This window comes from Otolemur garnettii, unplaced genomic scaffold (genome assembly GCF_000181295.1).
Source record: "Otolemur garnettii isolate 467f Iridium unplaced genomic scaffold, OtoGar3 scaffold00021, whole genome shotgun sequence".
Taxonomy (NCBI): Eukaryota; Metazoa; Chordata; class Mammalia; order Primates; family Galagidae; genus Otolemur; species Otolemur garnettii.
Window position 1 is genome coordinate 24,223,192 of NW_003852416.1, and position 22,426 is coordinate 24,245,617.

Genomic DNA, 22,426 nt, shown 5'->3' on the forward strand with positions numbered 1-22,426 from the left:
AAAAAAAAAAAAAAAAAAAAAAAAAAAAAAGAAAGAAAGAAAAAGAAAAAAGGCAAGTGGCTCTCGAAAAAAAGAAAAAGAAAGAAAAAGTTCTGATAAGTAGCATTTGCCAATTCCTGTGGTGAAAACACTTCCATCAGTGCTGATTCCACCTCGGATACAATGTTGCTGAACATGGAGCTGAGAAGGAATGTGCAGTAGTAACCCTGTGCAGAGTCCAGCACAGAGATAGAGTCAACAGAAGCCAGTAACCTTAGGAGCACAGAAAATAGTAACGTAGAAATGGAGAGTTTGAGTATTTACTCTGTGTGTTTTAATGTAATGTATTTGATTGTAATCTTATATAATTTAGTGTTTTAAATAATGGCTATGTTAACAATAGGTTCACAAAATTTCTGAAAATGTAACAATTATTTCTTTATAGTTATTGTAAGTATAGATCCAGTAATCCACTGAGCCAGCACGTCTGGCCACCTTGTAGGAATGAATTAACCAGGAGACCCAGAAAATGTGAAAAAACAGTCCTTACCATAGTGTTTGGTCTCTAAACTCTGAATCCTGCTCAGACCCAGGACATTTGGGTATATTAGCAATTTTCTTTCTTATTTAAGCCAGCCTGAGTTCTGTTTTCTGTTACTTGAGCCACAAGCCAAGGAGTGCCTGGCACTATGAGGAGCTGGAAGAGGCAAAGAAGGATTCTTCCTCGGAGCCTTTGGAGGAAGCATGGCCCTGTAGATTACCTTGATTTTGGACTTCTGGCCCCCACAACTGGGAGAGAATACATTTCTGTTGTGTTGGGTCACCACATTTGTGGTAATTTGTTATGGTAGCTCTTGGAAATTTATACAAGGTAATGATTTTACATTTTGCTTTTAAGCATACTTACACTTAAAAAATCCTGTTACCTGGCCTGGCGTGGTGGCTCACAGCTGTAATCCTAGCCCTCTGCGAGGCCAAGGCTGGTGTACTGCTTGTGCTCAGGAGTTCAAGACCGGCCTGAGCAAGAGTGAGAATGGAGACCTTGTCTCTAAAAATAGCCAGGTCATTGTGGCAGGAGGCTGTAGTTCAGTTACTTGGGAGGCTGAGGCAAGAGAATCCCTTGAAGCCCAAGAATGTGAAGTTACCGTGGCTATAATGCCATGGGACTTTACTAAGGGTGACAAAGACTCTGTCTCAAAAAAAAAAAAAAAAAAAAAGATCCTGTTACTTGTTATCAAATTGCCTTCTTAGAAGTTTCTATCAATTGATAATTCTGTCAATAGCAAGAGTACCCATTTAACAATGCTTTTGCCAAAGCTGAATTTCATGACTTTTAAAAGTTTGCTTGGCAGGTTAAAAAATGAATGGTATCTTACACTTGCTTTAATTTGTGTTTTTTGGTTTAGTGGTATTGTGAACTAGTTCACATGTTTATCAGCTAATTTGTGCCTTTTTGTGAATTACTCTTTTGTGCTCTTGGCTCATGTTGCTACTGCAGTATTAGCCATTTATGGATTGATTTGAAAGATAGTAATGTTACAGAATATCTATAAAGATTTCTTTACATGAAGTGGCTTTTATTATATTTTTACATGCAGGGTCTTCTGATGTATAAATAAGCGGAATGTTGAGATCACAAAAACAGGCAGTCAGGTCTGGGAGGAGAGTGATCCATTCCATTCTCTCATTCTGACACCAAGGCTGTTACGTGCATTCCAGTCTGATGTTTCCAGCCCTTGGTTTGCTATTTGTTAAGAGGGAGTTTGAATTCTTCCACTCCTTAACCTGATGTTGAAGATAAGAGAACTTCCTTAAGCCATTTTACCCCAGGGGGCTAAATTATTTGGTTAAATAATTAATAGAAAAGCACGCACAAAATTTTTTTCATAAGAAATCTGCTTCCTGGTTTTGCTTCAACATGTCTCAACCACAGACAGCATAGTCTTTGCAAAGAAAGATCATTATCTATGGGTTCGGAGTAAGGAGATTTTGATTTTTTCTGCTCTGATTTTTTCCTGGCTTGGGGTATTTCTCTAAAATGAACTTTTTGCAAGTCAGTTCACTCTCTGGTCCTTGTTGTCTCACCTCGGTTTGCCAGATGCAGGACACTGTGCGATATTTCCCTCATGGTTTTACTAAACACATATTCATTGTTTATCTAAAATTTAACTGGGCATCCAGTATTTTTATTTGCTAAAAATGTGGCAATTCTCTCTCTAAGTCTTATTCCAGATTGGACAAATTAGGATTGACTGCATGGCCACGAAATGCAGTCCCTTCTCAAGGGCCTTTGCAGTCTGAGTAATCTGGGTCCGATGTTACAGGGATCCTGTCATCCAGCAAACACTATTATTCTAGGAATGATAGAGAAGGAAATGATGCTAGAGCTGAGGGAGGCCCGGGATCTGTTTAGACATTTAGAGGACTAGAAGTCGAGTTTGGAGATAGGAAAGAAATTCATGTGGATCAGAGAGACAATAGAAAGAGACTGTGGGATTAGAATGAATGACAGATGATAAGTTCTAGGAGAGGCAAACATTTGATTCCTCAGTCTTCTCTTAGGACATGGGTGGCAAATAGGATTCTGCTGGAGTGTCTGCTCTGAGTGCTTCGCAGAGAATTCCTGCACATGTTCTGTGCGGGACTCTTTGTCTATGCTCAGCCTCACCTGGGAGAAGTACTATGATCAAAAAGCAAAGCTTCCATGGCCACATAGTTCTCCATTCCTGCATAGGGGAACAGAATTTCGATTATTTTTGACAACAGTTCAGTTCCTAAGTTTGAACAGTAGTTCCATCTCATAACTATTTCTTATATTATTTTCTTGCTGATGTCTTTTCATATAATAACTGCCAAAATGAACTCAGAAAGCATTTATGATGCATAAATAATATTCTAGTTTTGTGCTTGCTATAGAGAACAACTTAAAAAAGAGAATATTGTCCTTTCACCGGGATGTTTACAATTTCATCAAGGTAATAGGATATACACTTAGGAAAAATCCTAAGTGTTGGCAGATAGCTAAAAGTCAAAAATATGGTCCAAGTATAAAGAAAAGGATGAGGGGCGGTGCCTGTGGCTCAAGGAGTAGGGCACTGACCCCATATGCTGTTGGGGGCGGGGGGTTCAAACCCAGCCCTGGCCAAACACTGCAAAAAAAAAAAGAGAAAAGGATGAGGTTGGAGTAGAGGCCCAAGTGGACCAGAAAGAAATGAGACAAGCTTCCAGGAGAAAGTAGGTCTTGAAGATGAATGGGGTTTGTAGAATTAGAGAAATTAGATGACCAAGATTAGGCAATACACAGAAGATGGAAAGACTATACCAGGGGACTTTCAGGCAGGACACCCCCTTGAGAGAGACAGCCCCGATGAGGAGGCCTGTTGTATAGGCAGTTCCCAGGCCCCGATGGCTCTCTAGGGAGGACTGATGCATTTAAAGTACCGCCATTTTTAAAACTTACATGAAATTTTCAAATATGTTGAGGAACTGAAAGGATGGTACAAGGAGGACACCCGCATACCTGTCACCCAGCTTCAGTCATTGCTAACATTTTTTTAACACTTGAGAAAAATAATTATAGACATCATGACACTTAAATCTTAAATCTGTCAGCGTGCACTTCCCCAAATGTCCCAAGGATCTCCTCCCATATTATCACGGTGCCATTACTGCAACCGAGAACATGAACAATTCCCTGACACCATCTAACATCCAGACCACCTTAAAATTTTTCTAATTATCCCCCAATTACGTCCATAGTTGGTTTCTTTAAACTGATATCTGGTCAGGTTCATGCATTGTATTTTGTTGTTATGGCCTTTCATCTGATTTAATTTTGATATTTCTTCCACTTTCTTCTTTTTTAGAAGATCAAGTCTCATAGAAGCAAGGTTGAAACGTTGATTAAATGGTGATTAAACTTTTGTGGCAAGAATACTTCATAGCAATAGGGATCCTGCTGAATTTGATCATGTGATCAAAGTAGTAACAGCTGTCTGCCGGCTCTGTAAAAATCAGCTTTGCCATCAGCCAGCAGCCTCTGGGATGAGACTCTGACACCTTCTGATTGCATTGGGATATGATGTTTTCCAAGGGCATCTCACCCACTGGTTCTAGCATTAATTGATATCCTTGCCTGAATCAATTATTTGAGGTTGCGAAATGGAGATTTCCTAATTCTGCCATTCATTCTATATTGATTAATGAGCATGTTCTGTGAAACTTGAGGAGGATTTTTAATTCCTCCTGAAAACATCAAGGTGAAAACTACATTCTTCTTAAATTTCCCATAAATTTCATTTTTTGAACTTCTCATTCATGAGTTGATGGAAGTTATTTCCAGTGTTGGAAAATAACTGTAGGATGTTTTTTGTTATATTATTATGGACTAGTAAATTTTTATTTATTTGATGTTTTAAAATAAATTATAGATTTTTTTTTTGATGCTCAAATTACCCCCAAATTGTCTACTAGAACCTCTTTCCCTTTGAGGACCTGTCCCCGTGTCCTTTGGACACACCTGCTATCTCTGAGCGTCCCCTCGCTTGCCAGCACAGGCTGGTCCTGGTTCATCTTCTATTTTTCCAGCCCCAGACTAGAAATTGATCCTTTCTTTAAAGTGCTCCTAGCTTCTTCTAGTGAGAAATCTGTCTTTTTTCTTAATTGTAAGTGAGCATGTTTTGGGGAGTATAAATCTGGAATGTAATTACTTTCTAGGACCTTTTACTATTTAATGGTAGGAAATCATGAGTTCAATCACTTTAAAAATCAAAATCAAAATACTGACTGAAGTCTGAAATTTCTTTGCTTTTATTTTCTTTCTTAGAATGTTTTGCTGAGGATGCACAGAGGACTGTGTTCAAAAGTCATCTGAAATGATTCTCTTCGCTGGGATATGTTACCATTTAAATTCCTTTCTCTCTCTTTCTTTTTATTTTTAGGGTTTGCTTTTTTCATTTTTGCCTTAATTTTTGGGGGGAGGAGGGTTTGAGACAGAGTCTCACTCTGTCACCCTGTGTAGAGAGAGACTGTAGTGTCACGGCGCACAGCAACCTCAGACTGTTGGGCTCAAGCCATCCTCTTGCTTCAGCCTCTCAAGTAGCTGAGACTATAGGCATTCACCACACTAGTTTTTCTATTTTTAGTAGAGAAGAGGTCTTGCTCTTGCTCAGGCTGGTCTCAAATTCGTGAGCTCAAGTGATTCACCTGCCTTGGCCTCCCAAAGTGCTAGGATTACATGTGGGAGCCACAGTGCCCAGCCATTTTTGCCTTACTTTCATTTTAAAGATATGTCAAATACTTAGTTAAAAGTCAAAACTCCATGTTTTGTCACTCGGGCTGTATTTCCAGCTCCCTCTGTCTTCCATGGGTGACTATTTTTATTAGTTTCTGATTTATCCTTCCATTGTTTATTTTTGCAATAATAGGTATGTGTATATGTATATGTAAATATTTATTCAACCAGTTCCCCACTGACATTTAGGTTTTTCCAATATTTTGCTATTGCTAAGACACCTGCAATGAATCATTGTGAACAGATGTTGCACATGTATATGTGGGGAGATGTATCTTCAGGATAGGGGCCCTAGAAGTGCACTTGCTTGGGTCACAAGATGAATTTAAATAATTTTGTTAGGTATTGCTGATTCTCCACTATGAATATAGCATTTTACAAATAAAGGGTGTCTGTTTCCTCAGAGCCTTGACAACAGACTCTGTCATCAGACTTTTAGATGGTTGTTAAACTGATATATGAGGTATTTCTTTAAGGAGATTACAATAGTCCTTCTCTTGATAAGAATATGATTACTATCTTTTCAGCCTCTTGTCTTTCATGTTTATGGGTTTTCCCACTTTTCACTCATTTTTTTTTTTCCATCTCAATTTTTAGAAATGCTTTATCCACTAGGGAGATTAGCCTTCTGTCTATGATATATGGTGCAACTCTTTACTCCCAATTTGTCCTTTATCTTTTGACATTGAGTATGATCCTCTTTGCCATGAAAAATTTCTTTTTTTTCTAGTTAAATTGATCAAGATTTTCTTTTATTAATTCTAGATTTTAAGTCACAGGTAAGCTTATAAAGAAATGTAACTGTGTTTTCTTCTAGAATATGAATGGCTTCATTTTTTACATTTATTATTTATTTTTATTCTTTTTTGTTAGAGACAGGGTCTCTGTCACCCAGACTGGAGTGCATTGTATCCATCATGGCTCACTACAACCTAAAACTCCTGGGCTCAAGCAATGTACTTACGACTCCAGGTGCATGCCACTGTGCCTGGCTAATTTTTCTTATTTTTTGTAAAGATAGGGTCTTACTATGCTGACCAGGCAGGTCTTGAACTCCTGACCTCAAGCAATTCTCCTGCCTCAGCCTCCCAAAGTACTGGGAGTACAGGGGTCAGCCATTACATCCATCCAAAAGGCCATAATGTTTTACATTGTGATTTCTGATCCATTGGGAATTTTCTCTGGCAAATGGTTTTAATCTAAGTTTTATCTCTTTTTCTAAGTTTTATCTTATTTTTCTTTGCAATTGCCTTCTTATTATAAAGCCCATAATTTCCCCTGCTAGATTTGCCACATTTGTAATTTACTTAATATCTTTACAGTCTTCAATTTATTTATGCATTTTCCATTGGTCATGCAGCAATACCATGCTGTTTCTATTAGAGAGGCTTCATAATATGCTTTAATGGGAGGGGTCGACCCTTCCCATTCCCATGATCTTATTTTTCAAGGGTTTTTGGGCTATTCTTGCTTGTTTATTTTTATTTAGAAACTTTAGCTCAACTTGTCCAGATCTGGCATGGGAAGAGGGGGGATCCTATTGCTATTTTTATTGGGATCACCTTAAACATGTATGTGAAATTGGAAATAACGAACATCTTCAAGAACATGAAACATTTTATCATTTTGTCTGGGGACCCTTTGAATCTAGATGGACTGTAGGGGTAGGAAGATGAGGAGACTAGTCAAGTTTCATCAGATAAAAGGTAACAGAACATGATAGCCAACCATCACAGCATTAGCTGCTGAGGACGCTGGCAGGTGTCTCAAGTCTTGGAGGCCATGAGCCTTATCTTGGCTTTCCACATCTCATGTGCCCCGGTTCCTTGGGCAGAGAACTCTGCCTTGCCACCCTTGCCTGCTCTCTGGCTTTGCCATGGCCCTGACTGATGGGAATTACCTGGCCTCCTAATTGCTTGGATCCCAAATATCTGTTTGCAACTATTTCTGGGTGGCTGTCCCTGGCTAGTAGCTGTGCCATGTGACTAATGAGGAGAGAGGGAGGAATAAGATGAGTCATCAGGGAGAGTCACAGAGAGGCATGAGTGATTTTCATACTTAGTTCTAGAAGAAAGGAAAACCCTCTGACATCCTTAAGAAGGGTCAGCGCTAGAAGCATGTATGGGAGGCAAGAACTGGTGTGTGTGGGGATCTAGCTATAGAAAAGTAGCAGGTGGCTCACCAATAAGCCAGCTGAAGGCCTAGGTGACAATGAGAGCAGGGGAAGGGTGGAAACATTTCAAAGGAGGATCTTGTTGACAGACTGGTTCTGAGGGCTGAAGGCCAGAGTTGTCCATACCATCGTTAGGCTATTGTAATGTTCTTGCTGACAGTGGCTTGTACTGATGCAATGAGTGAAGGCTGTTTTTGCCTGAGCCATTCTCCTAGTCAAACAAATGCCTCACTGGTCTAGTGTGACGTGCAGAATATTGAGTTTACTGAACAGATAGAATAGGGAACTGATGTGTCTCACAGAAAGTGAGGCCTTGGCCCAGTTGCTCAGGCTACAGATGTCTTCTCTTCTTCCTTCTTTCTCCTCTCCTGCACCTCCTCCCACAAAGGAGAACAAACTGCTACCAGCATCTGCCACACTTCCTTTTCTGTGTTTGCCTTTCCCTGGCCTCTTCTGCTGTTTTCCTCCACGGGCTTACTGAGGCTCCTTAGCTTCCTCCCAAACCCTCTTCCCGCTGGGCCCTCAATAGGTCCTCGCTGAGGGAACAAGGCATGGGCCCAACCAATGGCAAGTTCCTGTTACTTTGTCCTGCATGTGACAGAAAGCTGCCTGGGCTCCACTGCTACAGGATGCACCCCCAAACCCATCCCCAAGAAAGGGGCCAGCATGAGAAAGGAAAAGAAAGTGAATGGTTTGGGGGCTCAAGGCCCTAGCTCAGGGGTTAGGGAGATTAGGTCTTGTGACCTTCCTGAGGCTCAGATTCCACATCATGAAATAGGAATGGTCATAGCACCTCCCCATAGAGTTGTTGGGAGGCTGATCATCATAGAAGCAGGCTATGCCTTTGCATAGTACCAGCATCACACCTCGCTCCTTCCTTTGGCAGTTTGCCTAAATCATTCCTGGCAGGGGATAAACAATCGGCAGGTGGATGGCAGAGCAGATAGGGTGAATTGTGGCTGATCCAGTTCGGTGAGGACCTGGACTATCTGCAAGGCCCTGTGAATGGCCACAGCCACCCAGTGCCTCTGGGGAAGCAGTCTAACAAAGGGACTCCTCTTCTGGAAATTGTGAGAATGTTATTACTGGTGCTGATCCATTTCTGTGCACACAGGCAGTGTGCCGATTCCAAAGGTAAGAAGCTGAGATCACAGAGACTGAGGAATTGCCCTAGATCATAGTTCAGTTGGTGCCTTAACAAAACAAACAGGGCAGGGCTCTTTGCAGAATCACTTCAGAAGATCCCTCTGGCAATGGCAGCACACCGCCATCAGCAGCTTTGACTGTGGAAACAAACTGGGATTTAAACTCCAGTGCCGCGCTTCTACTGATGAGTGGTATGACTTTGAAACAGTTACTTAGCCTCTCAAAGAATCACTTTCTTCACATGTAAAATGATGCCCTCATAGTACAGGAAACACAGCAGGCTTGCAGTAAGCATGTTGCTGTAGTTGTCATCTACAGATGCAGGGAAAGGAGCCCCAGAGAAACCAGGGCAGGAAGGGTTCCCTCCCTGAGCTCCAGTATAATCTGTCTTCTTGTTCTTAGGACCCATCAGCTCACAGAGCTGACTTAGATTTAGACACGCTATCTAAATTGCCCCATAATTCTAGAACAGATGTTTAAAAAAATATTTGTTAAATATTGAATGTCTATAGCATGTATAACATAGAAAGATAACAATAAAATGGTCATTTCTACACACTATTCAACTTAAGAAACAGGATATTATCATTGCTGGGCAGCCATCAGGGCCCCTTCACTCCAATCCCATTCTTAATTCATCTTTCACCTAGATTTTACTTTTGTCATTTCCTGGGTTTCACCATGAACGTATGCATCCTAAAAAATGTACGATTTAGTTTTACCTGTCCTTAACTTTACTATAAAAGGAATCATATCATATAGCTTCTTTGGTTAGCTTAAATTGGTATAGATCCATACTGATACAATTGGAGTTCACTTATATTCAGTGTTGACTAAGTAACTTATTCATTCTCCTCCTGATGGACAATTGAGTTTTTTCCAGGGCTTTTTGTTTGTTTGTTTTTCCTACTAGAAAGCGTGCTGCAGCGAAAATTCTAGCACATGACGTTGATACACAAGGTTAATGAGTGCTCAGCCACATACACGACCTGTACTATATCCTCGGTCCACCTGTCATCAAATATAACTAGCAGGCTGGGCACAGTGGCTCATGCCTGTAATCCCAGCCCTCTGGGAGGCCAAGGTGGGTGGATTACCTGAGCTCACAGGTTCGAGACCAGCCTGAGCAAGAGCGAGACCCTGCCTCTAAAAATAGCTGGGTGTTGCGGCAGGTGCCTGTAGTCTCAGTTACCCCAGAGGCTCAAGTAAGAGAATCGCTTTAGCCCGAGAGTTTGAGGTTGCTGTGAGCTGTGATGCCACAGACTCTACTGAGGGCAACAAAGTAAGACTGTCTCAAAAACAGAACAAAAGAAATGTACTAGATAATACCAAACTGTTTCCAAAGTGACTGCACCTTATACTTTTATTGTCAGTGTATATGCACTCCAAATTATCTTTAAGGTTGGGATTGTCCATTTCTCATCTGTTCATCTAGTGATTAATTTCCATTGCACTGTGCCATGTATGGTGGCACGTTGCTGTGTATGTGCTGTGGAACCATGTTGTGTGGTCTCATTCCTTTCACAAGTCATCAGCTCAGACTTGGTATCCTCAGTTCCCTGCCTTGCATTGCCCTCCTGGAAGAGCAGTTGTGGCTGCCTGGAACGTTAGGCCGTCACGCTACACACCACGTGTACACCATGGGGCACGATGTCCAGTCTGGAGAAGTGGTCTCTCATTTTTGTCAGACTAAATACAGTAAAAAGAAGAAAGACAAGTGGCTGTAAAAAGAAAAAGCAGAAGTGTAACCCTTGCCCCTGGGCCTTTTTCTCAGGGGAAATAAAAACTTGTCAGCCCAGGTGCTCAGCCGGGTTGTCGGTGGGGAGAAAAGTCAAGCGGCAGATGGATGCACTAACAGTAATTCAGAAAGAATGAGCTGTTGTCGTTGTATTCAGTAAAGCCTGATTTTTCTGATCTTTGGTGAGATCCTATGTGTCTTTACCATCCTGCTGTGTTTCTTTCAGTTAGGAGCTAAAAGAGGAGGGACAGGAAGGAGTGGGATCTTGGGCTTCTTCAGGATATGCTGCAAACCCCCCCCAAAACCAAAATAAAAACAAAAACGGAGCTGCTAGATTGGGGAAAGCAAACAATGAGGGGGGCCAGCGCTAGGACTGTTCCTGTCTTGTGGGCCTGGCTAAGCACAAGAGCAATTCCCTTTAATAGCTCTGAAGGTGCGGCTCCTGATCTATCTGTTGATACCAGAAACTCAGAGGCAGTACGCGTATGTGAATAAGCAATGTTCCCTGCAGAAACACAGAGCTTCTATTTGTACAAAGAAAAGGCGCAAGAGGGAAAAAGAAGATCCATCTATGGTTTCTGCTTCTACCATTGCAACCCTCCTCCGGGACCACTTTTCTGACTTCTCTCCTTTCTCCTCTGTCTTCAGCCAGACCTTAGGTCTGCAACAGGAGAGGTAACAGGGAGCCCTCTGCTATGTCTCTTTGTGTATTCTCCAGACCCCAGGAGAGGCCTGGTCCCTTGATACATGTGGGAAATGTGTACTTCACAATCAGGGCATTCCTGCAGGCTGCAGGGAAGTGTGTCTAGGCACTAACGGAGTGGTCCCTTTCCTTTTTTTCCTCCCTGACCCTAAACTGCCTTCCTTCTCTAACCCTGATAAGTCAGTGTTTTTCAGATCAGATAGAAGGAAATGGAGAGTCTTCTAGGAGAGAAGTCGAGCTCTCTGGATGGGTTCAGCCCCTGCAGGTGTGGTGCCCTCCTCCTGGTCTCTCCTGACCTACCTGTGTTTGAGATGTCTTTTAGTGTGTCACTGGGTCTGATGAGGGGATGACGTGAGCATTGGATAAGGGCAGGTGGGGACAAAGACAGGGACAGCAGTAGCTCTATGATTTGGGCAGTGTTGCCTGACATCAGAATGGCCTGATGTCAGAATTTCCTCGTTAGAAAATTGATAGATTTGTTCTTGCCTGGCTTTTGAGTACATCCCGGTTTGGTTTGAAAGCATCTGACTGCCATCAGGGTAACTCCCGACTCTCTTAGCCAATAAGGGGGCTACATATCTTATGATGGCGAGCATCTCCCTTTCCCAGTGGAATGCCCTAACTCCATCTTGTTCATAGAGCCAGACTGAGGACTTTGCTAAGGGCTTTCAACAACAGAAAGCTCAGCTGAAAGCTGTAGAGTTTAGCAAAAACTGCAAAAACCTGTGAAACCACAGTTCTCCCTTCTAAGCACTCCCCTCACCCTTTAGATCTAATTTTGCAGGTGTTGGCTCTTATAAAACCTGGCTTGTGTTAAGGACTCTCCCTCCCCTACTGAAAGCATCTTATAAAAGGTTTCCACCCCCTACTTCTGGGGATCAAGAGACTTTGAGGCATAAGTCTACTCTCGGCCTGGCCAATCAATAAAGGGCCCTTGCTTAATTTGGACTCAGGGTGCTGGCATTTCTCCACTTGCTTTGGCTATAACACCAGGTCACCCCCAAATGATCTCAGAAAATTGCCCATCCTATTTTCAATAGAGCTCCAGGAAAAGAAAGACTCAGCTCTCTGAGTAAATTGTTAACCATTGTGTCTCTGCCACCCTTTTATTTATCCTAAAGTACATGAGGTGAAGGGAGACACAGAACAAAAATGCCATTTTATACAGTGGTTCTATAAGTGGAAAGAACTTATCCATGACTTTATGGAAATGAGCAAAAAGTCTCCAGGAGATATCCAGGTAGAATTGATTATTCTGCTTTTCCTTGAGCGTAGGAAGTTAGAGGTGACCACATAACACCTGCCGAAAACAGGGATTATCTATATTTGGGACAAACAGGAAGTAGTGACCTGCCAGAAGCTTGTCCCAATCCGGTTACAAATCTGGTTATAAAAGAAAGCAGCTGGAAAGAAATTTGCATGCCCAGTAGGTTTCACTATTAAGGTTTACACAACGTGGAGTAATCGCCAAGCTGGCTGGCTACCCAGATCACATGACTACATAGAAACATGAAACTTGACTATGTGCTCGGGCAAGTTTTACTTCTCCCTAGTGCAGGCGTGTTTGCCAGCAGCCTGCGCTCTCAGAATCAGACTTGAGTGGCCAGAACCCTTGAGATCGGACGCTTACCATGCTGTTCCCTAGGAGGGCCAGGCACTGCTGATGTTACCACTGGACAGCCTCTTACGGTTACCCAACACAATGGACAAGCTTAATAAAATAACTGTCCCTGCCAGTCAGAAGCTGAGGTAAGATTTTCCCCCATTGAATACTTAACCTTCTTCATCTCTATTCTCCACCCCACCCCCAATTCTCTTACTGGATCTTAGAAATACCGAAATCCTGGACTTCTTCGCCAGCTTCCAGTGGGTGGCAGCTGGCCATAGGGAAGTGGATTGAGTCTTCAGAGAAATATGCAGGAATAAGGAAGTGGGCCTTGCTTCATGATTAAATGTAAAGCTCTGGAGAGACAATATAGTTGAAACATCGAGGACTCAGATTCTGCTAAAGGTCCACTTTCAGAGTCTGAATGCAACACATTTTTCTATGAAAGGATTTGTCTAAACCAAGTCCTCACTCATTTTCTTGCAGATTACTATTTGACTTTAAGGATCGCTGTAATCATTCATATTCACTGTGGTTTTACTGTCTCATTCATTTTGTGAGTCAATATTACAAGTGCATTGGGGATATTATATCTGTCTTTCCAACATCCTCATAGCAGTATAAAACTTGTCTACAAAAAGCCACTTAGAAAGAATAAGATACAAGTGGCTCACGGGCCACGCGTCGTGGAGCTATGGCAAAGACAACCTCCCAGGTTATGCTTTTGAAGGTCTTCTTTTCATCTCGTTGTAACTGTATCACGGCTTTTGGAGACTGGAACTTTTAGATATTCAGGAGTGTTTTTTATATTCCAACTTATATCGGCACTTCAGGTTTTAATGGGACTCTGTGACATGTAGCAGATAAGTAATCACAAATCACAAGGAACTAGAGAATTAGAGTTTTCAAGACAATGTTTAAGAGAACTCCAGAATTGGCAGAGGGACGGCCCTTCACCAGAATACAGGCCTTCCAGCTACAGGTGCTGATAAGAGGTAATTTGAAATAAACTTCTGGTCAGGCATCTGCAGGCAGCATCAGCAGCTGCTAGACATTTCAAGGGCCGGCTGCTCAGTGCTGCTGGAGGACCAGCACCGACAGTCTCAAAGGAAGGCACCTCTGTCTTGCCGCTGGTCTCAAGTGGCTAGACCCTCAAGGGGAGAGGGAGTGAAACAATGGGAGCTGAGGGTGGCTGGATGAGTATTAGAAGAGAGCTGGAGAAGATGGGAGAGGGTCCATGGAGATCACAAAAGGAGCCTTAGAATTGGAGGAAAATGTGTTATGTGCTGGGAAGGATGAAATACAGAAGCTGGCACTCAGAGCTCGACACAAGTACCGTCCACTTGTAGGGTGGTGAGGAGACTTTTCTGCCCAACAGAGGCTTGTGGAGTGGGGCGTGTGGACCCAGAAGGTCACATTGGGTGGGGCCAGACTGCAAAGGGCAGTGAGTGTCTAACCGTAGGGAGTGGGAGAACAGGTTGTGCGGTTAGAGCTGTCATGGCAGTGGGCTGAAGGGAGGGAGGTGAGCAGGGTGGATCTGAGGGGCTGGGAAACTGGAGGCAGGGGTACTGGGGCTAGAGGCACAGACACTTAAGGAACCCCAGCATCTCGAGTTGTGGGCCTGGACTTTGGGTGCAGCAGTGAGAAGGGAAAGGAAGGGAGAGGTGGGGAAGATATGGCAAAGAAACCAACAAGGCCATATCAGGGCCCCTCTTAAAGAGCAAGAGGGCCCCAAATGTTCTTTTTAGGCAGTTTCCATAATCTAGAGGTCTGTAAAACCCTAAAACCTCTTTCAGGGAATCCAGGTAGGAACTTAAATAAAAGTAATAGAATTTAAATCATTTTATGATTTCCTCCCTTTGGGACAAAGTCCAGCTTGATCACAGAGTAGTTGATAGGTAATATACAACCCTAGATTATAGGATAGAAAACCCAAATTATACTGTGGATAATCATACACTGCACTCAATCGCTCAGAGAAAAGTAACTGTTTCTTTTTTTTCACTCGGTCACTCAGTTGTCTTTACAGAAATGGCCTGTTTTGTTGAAACATGCACTGTCGACGTGGAACTTGTCAAAGAAATGAAATTGTAAACACAAGGGCCTCCAAGCACATTTCAGAAAAGATCTGAAATCTTTTCTGCAATTAGATGGGATGGTGAGGAATCCATAGATGAAATTCTTGCCCCCTGTGAGATGTGTCCTCTGTCCTGACTGGGTAACACCAATACAGAAAGTTAGTAATTATTTGGCACCAGATGACAGCGTGAGTGGAGAGTTATGTTTATATGCTTAGGCTTATCAAAACTTAGAGGAGAATGTGCTCAAATTCTTAGCCACAAAAATAGGAAGACAGTGAGTGCCCATGAGGGGGCTGAAAGGGATAATCCAGGGCGTCTGTCCCCAGGGCTGAAAAGAGAATGGAGGGAGAAGGAATGACCAGGAGGAGAGGAAAAGCAGAGTTAGTCAAGGGAAGGGGGGCCAGCAGGACTGGAAGGACACAAGAAATTCTCAAAATGAAGGAGAAGGGCAAAGTTCCCAGATGGGCACAGCTGGGGATGGGTAAACACCCAGGCACTTTCTGCTGTAGAAGAATTATGACAGATGAGGTGGCTACGTGGTGTGTGGCACAGAGCACATGTGTGAGCACAGGGTCTCACCTTTTTGCTTCTGGGGGGCACTGCAGGAAGTAGGCTTCTCTGTTAGTAGTTCATAGCTCTTAGGGCCTTTCATCTAATTCTTAGCCATGAACTTCCTTTAACTTTATAAGGTAATAATACCACCCCAAACCCAGCGGAGCCCTGAGTTCTCAATCCTTCCACATGAACATTCCTAGGATCATAAAAACTTCACACCTTTCTAGGTGACATTTTCAACACATCCTAATTGTAAAAGGAAACTTGAAAATTTACATAACCTCCTGATTGACTTACCATTTATGCTGTATATTTTTCAACTAGAAAAAGTCTTTGACACAAGTGTGGTCAAGTCAGGTCTCTTTAATTCTTATTTTATTAAAGAACATGTTATTTTTTTAGTCAGACAAAGCAAGATTTGTGTGATTTCAGGCAAGAGTATTTAGTCTTCCTGGTCCTCTTTCTTCACCTGTACCAGAAAGACTATCATAGTACCCATGTGGTAGGGCTATCGTAAGGATTAAATAAATTGTTTTGTGAGGCAACTGACACATGGCGATTCTAGCATATAGTAATTATTGGATCCTAAAAATAGTAGTTATTATTATCATTACTGTTGTTATTCATTCTGTAGTTGTGCAATTGATTTTCTGACCATGAACAGAGGATTACAGTGGTCCCTTCTGTCATAGTCGTTTCTTTTCTTCTTTTTGATTATTTTGTCTATTGGTTCTGACAGCTGTGGCCTTTAGCTTTGCATGGGCCTCAGATGTGACAAACGTCCCTCCTCTGCCTTCACCTAAGTGACTGATAAGAGTGACAGAGCCCCCCTGTGACTGTCTGGGTCTCCCCGTGGTGCTCCTCTGAGATCTTGTTTCACAGATTCTGGGATAGGCCTTCTCTTCTCGGGTCTTGGAATTTTCAGTTGGAGTTTCCAGTTCTTCAAGTTCAATCTTCAGAAGCAAATTTGCCTTCTTTTCACCCCTGGCTCCCTGTCTGACCCTCCTGGTTTTAGTCGCCGGTGTCACCACCAACGCTCACTCCGACTCATCCTTCTCTCTGCGTCTCGGCTCCTGCCCACTCACTGACCACACCTGTGGCCCTGTCTTTAGGACACGTGCTCAAGCACCTCTTCCTTTCCTTCTCTTCCACCCCGTCCTCATCTCCCCTATGTCTGGCCAAAACTCCTCTATGAAATGAGGACAATTCCCGACATCTCTCTCAGCTCTGATGCTGTGTGATCCTTTAAGCACAGATGCCACGTTTGACATAGGTTACATTCTCTAAGGCTACCATTGTATCCCATAACCCCAAGGAAATATTACTGATACATTTAGAAGGACAATGTGGTTTGAATCCAAAAGGGCTGATTCCAATTGCCAGTTAGTAGCTGAGGGTGCTGAAGTCATTCAACTTCTCTATGCCTTCGATTTCTCAACTATCAAATGAAACACGATTGCCTTCCATGATTGCATTAATGTACACAGCTATGATTTAATAAAAAAAAAACAACGAGATTGCCTTCCTCACACAGACTTATGGGAAAACCAAGTGAGACAATTTGGGATGAAGCACCCAGAAGAGTATTTGTCACTGTGTCAGCACAACAAGTAAATAAAAACTAAACACAACCACTAGCACCTCAACTCACCATGGTGAATCATCATTTGCTGTCTCTCTTCCTCCTCATATTACTGGATCCTACTCCCCTAACTTCGGTGACAAGCCAAGCTCCACAGAAGGCACAGAGTCTAGTGGTGGGGATGAGACAGATTTCCCAGGCAGTCTGGTGTCCCCTTCACTTCCCACTGCCTACCTGCATCATATCACCTGAGAATCCACTCAGTTGGGCCTTCTAATGTCACACCAGTGGATGGAATACTCAGGAGCAGCTGCACGAGAACTCTTTCTCCCTGTGGGCAAATTACATGGGAACCACCCTGCCAGAAACTTCCTTAGCAAGAGTGAACTTCAGGGTCATCAGTCAAGAAAACCCAGGGTGCCCCCCCCCCCCCACTCTGGGCATGGCTACCCCAGGAAAACCCTAAACCAGAGAGTCCACATGTCTGAGGCACCCTCTCTCCTGGAGCCCCGGACTGTGTGTGCATTGTGTGCAAGTCCTTCTGCTTCATGCAATCTGTCTCCAAATGGAAGGAAACAATTAAGTTCCAGTACTGAGCTGCAGTTACATTCCAGCCCTGCCTCCCAGGTCACTGGACTGGAGGCAGCTGGACAGATACCAAACACTTCAGGCACACACTTACGGGCAATTGCTTGGCTTTCCCCCCAGAAATAACCTCAACTGTTCTGTGAATAATTCACTACATTAGTTAATTTTCAAAGAGGGTCTTACTTTTGCCCTCAGGTAGTGACATCAAGAAATCTGGGGCTCAGTGCCTGTAGCTCAGGTAACTAAGGTGCCAGCCACATACACCGAAGCTGGTGAGTTCAAATCCAGCCCAGGCCAAAAAATAGCTCAGCATTGTGGTAGGCACCTGTAGTCCCGGCTACTGGGGAGGCTGAGGCAAGAGAATCACTTGAGCCCAGATGTTGGAGGTTGCTGTGAGCTGTGATACCACAGCACTCTACCTAGGGTGACAGCTTATGACTCTGTCTCATAAAAAAAGAAATCTGGGATGTGAAAGACAAGAGAGAGAGATTCAATGATAGCTTTCTTATAGGGCAATTGAAATGCTTCCTGGCTTTCTTTGGCTTTTTAAGAAACCTCATAGAAGTATCCTTCTTTGCCCACCTCACCCCCCAAGACATAGCTTGGGAAGACAATCTTTTAGATCAGTGGTTCTCCATGAAGGATAATTTTGCAGTCTTGGGACCATTTGGTCGTCACAATTGTTACTGACACCTAGTAGAGAGATACCAGGAATGCCACTAGGCATTCCCCACCACCAAGAATCTTATGGCACAAAATGTCAAAAGTGTCACTATTTAGACACCCTGATTCGGATTGAGTGGGATGAATTCTCTCTAGAATAAGAAACGTGTTCATTTGTATGGGCCAATAGTGACAATATGTATTTAAAGTTTAAGATGCACAAAATACATGTTTGAGGTTGATAAGGACTTTGCTCACATCACGCTGATGGTCCTCTTTCTGGGATGGTTCAGGTGAGGGGTTGCCATTTGGTGAGGCAAGAGGTCCTTGGGCCTGTATGTCAATAAGCTGATTCTTAAAAAACCTTTAATGTCAAAACTAGATTCCATGAACTACCTGCACCATTAAGGTATCAGTTGCCCTGTCCTCGGTAGAGAAATGAGAGCAGGAAAAGGTTTCCAGATGTCAGGTCATCTTGAAATAGTCTGGTTTTACTTCTGCGAGTAGACTGGAAGAAACCTGGGTGAAACCCTGAAGGTGGGGATAAAAAGCACATTATGTGATCACAGGTGTTAAGAAGTCCAAGGGCTTGTGAGTCTTGTCTCATGGCCAAATTCTGGACGGAGGTAGATACGTTTGTTCTGGAGCAGAATGTACCACCCTGGGGTCCACAGGGAGACCATTACCTGAGGACATTGAATAAAAACGGGAAAGGGGTGGAGGAGAGAAGAAATGTGCTTGTCCATTCTTTACTGTTTCCTCAATCATATGCAAGAATTCTGTGCCAGTGTCTGTGAGGCATAATTCTTCCATCAGCCGGGATACTTTGTGGGGCAGGATTTACCCTGTCTTGCCTCATCTCCATGTGGCCAGTGTGTATATATTTTTTGAAGCTGATGGGTAGGTTTTGAGGTTTCAGTATTTCTGAAGACTTTATTCCAGCTCCATTATGAATTAATCCTATATTTCCCCTCCTCTTCTCCAAAAAGACTCATTGAATTGGTTTTGAGCAGATGTGGATCTCAGCAACGTTCCGTCTGATCCTCCTGTACTTATTGGGAATGTGAGAGGAGGCATTGGGAGGGATCCGTCTGTGTGGGGTAGCTGTTGGTCATAATGTCAGAAGCCCAGGGCTCTTAGATCATCCTAAATCCTGTCTTCAAGTTATTGGGGCTGTGATACTCTCACCTACTGAAGATATGGTCTGGCCAAGGAATCCTTTTTAAGTCCGCTTAACCAAGACACCATCTCTGAAGGACAGTGGGCAGAAGGCACTGCACTGCCTCCTTTCAGATGCGCTAGGTCTCTGGGTCTGTGATTACCTTCCATCAGGGCCCCCTGGGACCATTCGCCACTTGAGGATGATTGTGCTGCTCTGTTTGCTCTGTTGGGTGTTAAAGTTCAAGCTCTCAGGGATGACGTTAGTTTTTGCTGGGCTTCCTAGGCCCCTAGAGACCAAGCACATGCTTAGGGATTAAGAAGACAATTTATGTGTGCTCCAGAAATGGGCTCTACCTGCTGACTGGGTGGAATTTCAGCCCCCACCCAAGTCCCTGCCTCTAGATCCAGGGAGAAGGGAACCCTAAAGTGTGACACTGTCCTCTAGGTCCCACAGACCGGCAGAGCTATAAGGAAGCAGCTCTTGTTGGTTAGACACCAGGCGTGCCTGCTGCAGTGGAGACCATCTTGGGGTGGGGGGGGTTTGCACCTCTTGACTGTGTGTGAAGCCTCCACCTTCCTGGCTCATCTGTCTTTCCACCCCCCAGTGCCATCTCTCAGGGAGCAAGCTTGTCTTCCTTCTCCACCTCCTTCCTCCCCATGCATTGTCCCACAGCTGTCTGGTCCCCAAAGAGCCCCACAAGCCTCCCCTCTTCTTTTAGCCACCTTCTCCTACCTGTCCTGGTTTAGCTTCCCTTCTGAAAGTGAGTCCACCAGCTGCTCCACTGGGGGCTTCTGTTTCGCTCCTACGTTTTCACAACCTTTTTGCAGCACTATGATCTAGGCCCCGGAGCAACCCTCAGCCCAGCACGGCTGTTTCAATACTTATTTCAAAAGCAAGGCAAAGAAGCTGGCTGAAGGGGCCTGTGGTGTCACTTCTCTCTTGGCCCCTTTCCTGAGGAAGGATCTCATTACACAAGGTCCTACTGGGGACCCCAAGACTACTGTTCAGACTTCATCTCTTCACACAACATGGGGAGCACACAGCACAGGCCCCGAGCTTTCTGGGAGTGTGGCCATGCAGCCAGGCAGGTTCCTGTGCTCAGAAGTGTAATGTTTTTCTGCTGCAGTCCTAAAACTCTTAATCATTTTGGCCAAGGGAGCCTGCATTTTACTTGGGCCTCAGAAATTAGGTAGCCAGTGCTGGTCATAAGTCCCATGAGGACACCAGCCCTGTCTGCTTCCCCTGCAATGTGTGGAGACAGGGGCGTAGGTGGAGAAGCTTAGAGGGTCACTTTGCAAGAATGTGGAGGCCCCCTTTCCAGCCCCTCAGAAAGCTGAGGCCCAGAGAGGAGAAGTCACCTGTCTGAGTCCACACCAGCAAAGTAGACTCAGAATGACACCTCTGTGTGTGCCTGTGAGGAAAGAGGAAGAATATAGACCACACCCTCCTTGTCTACCATCTTCTTATGTAACTTACTGGCTGGTACAGCATTCTAGCTTTGCTGTTATCTATGACTTCCTAGACATCTTCTTAAACTGAAATGCAGCCAACTTACTAGTCAGACTGTGATCAAGCCCTTTAGAATTCATGCTGCCAGTATTCAGACAGTTTCATGTTTCCAGGTCCAAACTTGAATTCTATACTGACTCAGGTATGTCTGGCACGATACTGCTGCATATTTTCAAAGACTGCTCTGTGATAGTCCACATGGATAGTCCACTCTGAGAGTTACAAGTATAAAGAGCAGAGCTGGTCTCACGCATCACCCCTCAGCAGCACCAATGTGTTGGTTTTGTTTTGGGGAGAGCAGGTTGGGACAGAGTCTCCCTCTCATGCCCTGGGTAAAGTGCCACAGCATCAGCCTAGCTCACAGCAACCTCAAACTCCTGGGCTCAAGAGATCCTCCTGTCTCAGCCTCCTGAGTAGCTGAGACTACAGGTGCCCACCATAATGCCTAGCTAATTTTTCTATTTTTAGTACAGATGGGCATCTTGCTTTTGCTCAGGCTGGTCTCCGACTCCTGATCTCAAGCAATCCTCCTGCCTTGGCCTGCCAGAGTGCTAGGATTACACACTGTGCCTGGCCACCAATGTGGGTTTTAAAAGGCTCCCTGAAAGGTGTTTTTGTTGTACTGGAAAAGAAATATAAACTTCAGAATCAGGCAGACTTGGGTTTGAATACGCACACTGTAGTTACTAGCTTATAGTCTGACTCAGGTATGTCTGGCATGATACTGCTGCATATTTTCAAAGACTGCTCTGTGATAGTCCACATGGATAGTCCTGTTTTAGCCTCCTTCACTTTTAGCTTCAGTTTTTTCTGTCTGGAAAATGGAAATAATAATACAGAGCATATACGAATAACAGGGGTGTTATAACAGTAAATACTTGTAATGGCAAGTAAGAGCCTGGTGAGTGTCTCTTTCCCCGAAGTCTCTTCTGTTCTGGGCTTCCCTGATGCCCCAAACTGTGTTGTTAGAAAGGAACCCATGTGGGACAAGGCTGTGTCTCAATGTTCTGGTTCAAAAGTAAACATCATGCTAAAAGGTCAGACACTGAGTCACCATCTGTCACTAGCATCCAGGTGGGATTCATTTTATCAGACAGGCAGCTCAGGTCCAGGGCAGAGAGTGCTCCTCTCTACCCCCATACAGAGTGGTCTAAGCACCACTTGTGACCTCAATGAACAGACATTGTTCAGGATAAGGACGGGGAAGGTCAGACACGGAAGACCACATGTAAGCAGATGGGAGTTCCCCAGGGCAGGCTGTGAGCTGGCTGCTTAGAAAAGAGGATTAGAGGGTTTGAGCTCAGAAACAGAAGGAAATGCCCTTCCTTCTTCTGTTTTCTTCCCCTACCCATTTACAGCTTTACTTGGTTCAAAGAATAAAAAGTTGTAGGATGAAGAATCATTTTTTAAGCATAAAAAGCATATTAATGTCCATACTTAATACTGGACAAATCAGGAAGGAAAGAGTCATTTTATTTTAGGGTGAATAACTACCATAGAATCAAATGCAAACATGAGAAATGTATTTTCAAAAAAGAAAATGTCAAATGTAGTATAAAATCATTGGGAAAGTAAACGTTCTATGAGTACATGATTATTTTGGCATTTCAGTGGGCTTTACAGTCTGTTCTGGGTCAAAATTCTCTTT

At 43.7% G+C, this 22,426-nt stretch overlaps 1 protein-coding gene across 2 annotated transcripts in view; it reads left to right on the forward strand.

Annotated features, from left to right (window-relative positions):
- The first annotated feature begins 12,555 nt into the window (after positions 1-12,555).
- BLNK (B cell linker) overlaps positions 12,556-22,426 on the forward strand; it is an 80,534-nt gene continuing 70,663 nt past the window's right edge. For both annotated transcript variants that reach the window (XR_002772619.1, XM_012803677.2), the window contains exon 1: positions 12,556-12,781. Coding sequence is in view for 1 of the 2 variants with exons in the window: in XM_012803677.2 (XP_012659131.1) it covers positions 12,696-12,781 (86 nt within the window). In the remaining variant the exon portion in view is untranslated. The remainder of the gene's footprint in view (positions 12,782-22,426) is intronic.